Source organism: Asterias rubens, chromosome 10 (assembly GCF_902459465.1).
Source record: "Asterias rubens chromosome 10, eAstRub1.3, whole genome shotgun sequence".
In the NCBI taxonomy this organism is placed as follows: Eukaryota; Metazoa; Echinodermata; class Asteroidea; order Forcipulatida; family Asteriidae; genus Asterias; species Asterias rubens.
In genome coordinates this window covers 18,521,425-18,527,424 of record NC_047071.1, presented here as the reverse complement: position 1 = coordinate 18,527,424, position 6,000 = coordinate 18,521,425, and the positions used below count along the sequence as shown (strand labels likewise).

The following is a 6,000-nucleotide window of genomic DNA, read 5'->3' as shown; positions in this document are numbered from 1 at the left end:
CTTATTGTGCTGTGCTTAGCATAATTTTATGTTCGTGCTTTAGCAGCTAGCTCTTTGAAAAAAAATGGACCCTGTACTAGAAGAAAAACATAAACAATTCTCACAAAAAGCCTAGGGGACAAATTGTACATGCGACATGGTAGTTTGGCTGACCTTTTTGTGGTAAGCGTAATTTTGTTGTGCTTAGCATAATGTTTGTGTTTGAGCATTTTTATGAAATTGGGCCTGACTAGAAGAGAAAAAAAGACGAAAAAAAAGACGAAACATTCTCACTAGTCCTATACGTGACAAGAATTTCATTCAATGCTGCCAATCATAGTTCTAATCATTGTTCTTGTTGTTTCAGCTAGGGTAATACCCCCAGGGGAGGAACCACTACCGAACTTCACGGTAATAGTCGGGGGGGGGTATCATGTATTAAACTCTTCAGGTGAGTGAGAATTGACGGATTTCAATAATCTATAGCCGTTGGTTATTATTCAACAATGGACTGTGATCACAGGAGAATAGATTGGGGGCATGGGAGGGTCATCCCTTCTTGATGAGGAGCTGCACCGATCACTATCCTGCATTTTCAAACTGGACACATGTTACTTGATTGGTCGATATGAGTATATCTTTTACACAAAAGGAATGACTTACACAATATGACTTGTGTAATAAGGAGTATGCATCCTAACATCGTGGCGAGATTTTATGATGTAGTTTTTAAACCATGCAAAATACGTACACCACACACCTTAGAATTGTTTTGAATGTTTTGGGTTTTTTTTTTTTTTTCGTTGGCGAAATTTCGGTGTGTATGGACAAATGCGCGAACCATCCGGGAAATAAAATCTGTTTCGTTGGATGAGAGGGTGGCCCAAAACGTTACCTTTGGGGCCAACATTCATACGTCAAAAGCACCATCAGTACCATCTGCCCAAAAAGGTGGAACTTTGATTCACCCACAAACTATCCATGTGTCTCGCCGAGTCGAAGGTTAACAAATTACGCTACTTTTAGTGTAGAAGGACTCGGTGATCGATACAAAAAAAAATGTTTTAACATGAAATGTCTTCGATAAGAGACCATTACAACATGTGACTATAATGATTGATTTATTATCCCTCACACACTTGGCCTACCCGAACATTATAACGTTTCTTTTTTTGTAGCCCTAATAACTGTGTTAGTAGGCGACGGCCCATCCCCCACGCCCTGAGTCGAAACAATAATAATAATTGACTAAGCAAACGAGTGAGGGCGCTCTTCATTTTTACCGGTATTCAGCTCCCAGACGTACTTTCGCAATAATAATAGACTTAATTTTTAGGGTACCTGTCTAACGTTGTTTATTATGGTTTGATCTCCCCAAACAACTGTCGTCACTCACGTAAGTTATTAGACTGTAAATTCATATTCTAGCAATCAATGGTGTCAAGTATTTAGGTAACATAACAAAAAATTGGAAGTGATTCCTATTATATAAGTGCTTATTTATGATGTTTACTTTTCCGTTCAGTGTCACTGTCACTAGTCAGAGGTCAGAGTGTCAGTGTCAGTACACACACAGGGACAGTGTCAGTCAGTACACCACACACAGATACAGTGTCACTGTCAGTGTTCCAAACAAACATTTTTATCAATCAACATGCCGGTACGGTAGGATAACTATGTTTGTTATTGACCAGTTCAGTCGTCAGTTTGGTTGACCTGTCACAGTGTCACTCAGTGACGGTGATAACGTCATTGAGGAAGGTGGTCAGGCATGTCGGGTTGACCATGTCAATTGTCACTTGACAATAATTAGTGATTGTCAGACAGTCTCTATTAAAGCCATTATACACTTTCGGTAAACAGTATTGTCCAATGGCCCACACTTCGTGCATCACAACTTCTATATAAAATAACAAACCTGTGAAAATTTAGGCTCAATCGGTCATCAGAGTCGGGAGAAAATAACGGGAAAACCCACCCTTGTTTCCGCATGTTTCCTCGTGTCATGACAATGTGTTCAAAATAAATTTGTTATTCTCTGTGAGAATTGATATCGTTTTAATGTTTTCTCAAAAAGTAAAGCATTAATTTGTTTGTATGGAATAATATTTCAAGAGAAGTCTTTCACCATTACCTTCTGTTCCCTGTAAGTTATTTGTAAATCTGTGAACTTTGTTTGTTTGTTATTGTACCGAAAGTGTATAATGGCTTTAAGTCTAAAAATGTTATGATTGATTGAAACAGTCCACAAATCCGACACTTTTATGTCATCTTAGTGAAGTAAATGGATTGGTGCCACTTCATCCACCTAAATCCACGTTTAAATCTTCTCAAGAAAACGCCAATGCATCTATTGCAAGACTTGAGAAATGCATCCAAGAGATTCGACGTTGGACACAACAAAACTTCCTGAAGTTAAATGATGATAAGACAGAGTTCCTTCTATTTGGGTCACGTCAACAGTTAACTAAGGTTTCAGTGCCATACATCTCCATCGGTGATGCTCGGATAGCTCCCTCGCTGAAAGCTCGGAACTTAGGGGTTATTTTTGATTCATCAATGACACTTCAGCCACACATCAACAACATTGTTCGTTTATCATCATATCACATCAGGAATATAGGTAAGATTCGCCAGTACTTGGACAAAAGTGCCACTGAAAAGGTCATTCACGCATTTGTTACTTCTCGTCTTGACAACGGCAATGCTCTTCTCTACAGTCTTCCTAACAACCAGATTTCCAGACTTCAACGGCTCCAAAATACTGCTGCCCGCATTGTGACACTGTCTAGAAAATCCTGTTCTATCACCCCCATTCTGAAACAACTACACTGGCTCCCTATCTCTCAACGAATCATCTTCAAGCTGATGCTCATTGTCCACAAAGCTCTTAATGGCAAGGCTCCCCACTATATTTCTGAACTGCTTCAAGTTTACACTCCATCAAGGAATCTTCGATCAAGTTCTATGCTTCTCCTCATTGAACCCAAGTCTCGACACTCATGGGGTGACAGGTCTTTTTCTTCAGCCGCGCCACGCATCTGGAACTCTCTACCACTTAATCTTCGATCTTGTCTTTGTACTGCAAAATTCAAGTCTCTTCTCAAAACTTATCTTATGTCACAGGTTTTCAATGACTAATTTTGTTGTGTCTGTTTTTCTTTGTGTTATGTTTTGTTTTTGTTTTGTTTTTGGTTTTACTGCGCCTTGAACACCCAGCAGGGTGGATATGTGCGCATTACAAGTCTTATTATTATTATTATTATTAAATAGACCTAGTGCTCTGTTACAGATCTACTGACCGGCGCCTTCAACTCAAAATGTGTTTTTCGCATAATATGAAAGGTCCTATAAATAGCCTAAAGATATCATTTACTACAGACAAAGTATCATACATGATTATTTCAATGGTTTACAAAATGATAAATTCAAGTTAATACTGTCTGCTCTGAAGCCTTACAAACTCGTGGCTTCATCAATAAAACATACCCTGTACTAATAGTATTAGTACAGGGTATGTTTTATTGATGAAGCCAATAGTTTGTATATTAGTAATACTTTCAGCTTTTGTACATATTGCCTTGTTTCAGGCATTAGTAAAGGTCACAAAGGTCTGACAAGAAACATGGTGATGATTTTATAGATAAAAAGTACCCTAGTTTTTTGCAGAAATCTTGAGCCTTTTGAAATTTTGAGTGGATTGAGCATTATCATTAAAACATAATACTAGGCCTTTATGTTTACACTATTAAACAAGGAAACTGACTTGGTAAATTGTATATGATTAGAGGTTCAACAAAGACACATTGACCAGTGCAAGATTTAAGTCAAGTACCTCTGGATTAACTTGTTGGCGCATTACATGTGCCATCTGAGCCATCTAGACCTATTATAGCCGTTTTATAGCCCATGGTGGCTTATAAACCTATGTCACATCCTGCTTTACTTAGTTTTCCTATGTTCAACCCCAAATCATTGTTATCTTTTAAAAGCATGCACTCCCATGAGTTTAGTAATAGATCAGTCAAACTGACAATACATTTTTATACTTATAAATTACATTTATCTTTGTTTCCCTGTGCCCAGGATGAGTGAGTCAACGAGGCCCTCTGGGGTTAGACAAGAGCCGGAGGGTTGTCAGACAATCAAAAAAGAAGATGTAGAAACACTCTGTGGAATGGGCATCCCGAAACCATTGGCAGAACAGGTAATTAGTAAGCCCTTTTCACAATCTCTCATCCCTAGTGGTATGCCTCCTGACCACCACTTTGGTCTTTGTGGTTTTGGTTCATTTTGTCGGACAGAGTTTTTTGTTTTCTCATGAAAACCTGTGGACAAAATGTTTAGATCAGATTTCACAGGTTTAAATTAGTTGTAATTCAAAAAGATTCCAGATAACACCATCAATGACAACCTAATCGGACGATTTAGTCATCGGATAGTGGGTTTGTGTCCAGTCAGGACACTTTTCTATGAGAAAGACACTTTAACCATAAATTGCTTCTCTTAACCCAGTGTCTCTAAGTGGAGCCTGCAGTGGCTTAGACAGTATTGTGTTGGACTAACCCTTTTTGTTCTAACATTAATGTATTGTTGAGGTTGAACAGATGGAGATGCTCACATAGTTTTGAAAGTTCAAGAATTGTTTCAAATATTGATGAACACTGTTGATAATAGTGTACAGTGCCTAGAACTGCATTATGTCAGTGTATGTAGGTAATTTGGACATCTTTTCGTCCATTCCACGTGTATTCATGACACCTCAAATACAAATCAAACGTAAAGTGCTTCAATGAGAGACAATGTCTCCTCTGCTAATCAACCATGTTTTGAACACCTTAAGCATGAGGAAGTAACCTTAGGTGATAGTTTTGTAGTGTTGTTGGGTAATGAACCATCTTCACCCAGCCCAGACGTCTTCTCCAATGTGCAGACGATGCAAAAATAATACCAATTAGTGATGAGGACCCAATTTCATAGAGCTGCTTAACGGCCGATTCTTTGCTTACTTTACGATTCGGAAGGCATGCTTACCTTCCGTTGCTCTCTGCACGAATGTGTTTGAGCAGAGTTGATGAAGCAAAGACACTTATTCACAACAACCAAACAAACTTAAACTTTAAAAACAGTGGACACTATTGGTAATTGTCAAAGACCAGTCTTCTCACTTGATGTATCTCAACATATGCATGAAATAACAAACCTGTGAAAATTTGAGCTTAATTGGTCGACGAATAACACCATCCAGATAACACCATCAATGACAACCTAATCGGACGATTTAGTCATCGGATAGTGGGTTTGTGTCCAGTCAGGACACTTTTCTATGAGAAAGACCTTTTAACCATAAATTGGTTCTCTTAACCCAGTGTCTCTAAGTGGAGCCTGCAGTGGCTTAGACAGTATTGTGTTGGACTAACCCTTTTTGTTCTAACATTAATGTATTGTTGAGGTTGAACAGATGGAGATGCTCACATAGTTTTGAAAGTTCAAGAATTGTTTTAAATATTGATGAACATTGTTGATAATAGTGTACAGTGCCTAGAAAAGCATTATGTCAGTGTATGTAGGTAATTTGGACATATTTTCGTCCGTTCCATGTGTATTCATGACACCTCAAATACAAGTCAAGCGTAAAGTGCTTCAATGAGAGACAATGTCTCCTCTGCTAATCAACCATGTTTTGAACACCTTAAGCATGAGGAAGTAACCTTAGGTGATAGTTTTGTAGTGTTGTTGGGTAATGAACCATCTTCACCCAGCCCAGACGTCTTCTCCAATGTGCAGACGATGCAAAAATAATACCAATTAGTGATGAGGACCCAATTTCATAGAGCTGCTTAACGGCCGATTCTTTGCTTACTTTACGATTCGGAAGGCATGCTTACCTTCCGTTGCTTTCTGCACAAATGTGTTTGAGCAGAGTTGATGAAGCAAAGACACTTATTCACAACAACCAAACAAACTTAAACTTTAAAAACAGTGGACACTATTGGTAATTGTCAAAGACCAGTCTTCTCA

The 6,000-nt window shown here is 38.5% G+C and overlaps 1 protein-coding gene across 1 annotated transcript in view; it reads left to right on the top strand.

Moving 5' to 3' along the window:
• The first annotated feature begins 1,335 nt into the window (after positions 1 to 1,335).
• LOC117295508 (neuronal acetylcholine receptor subunit alpha-9-like) overlaps positions 1,336 to 6,000 on the top strand; it is a 29,417-nt gene continuing 24,752 nt past the window's right edge. Inside the window, exons 1-2 of the mRNA XM_033778195.1 lie at positions 1,336 to 1,375; positions 4,066 to 4,186. Of these exons, the coding sequence (XP_033634086.1) occupies positions 4,067 to 4,186 (120 nt within the window). The 5' untranslated portion in view covers positions 1,336 to 1,375; position 4,066. The remainder of the gene's footprint in view (positions 1,376 to 4,065; positions 4,187 to 6,000) is intronic.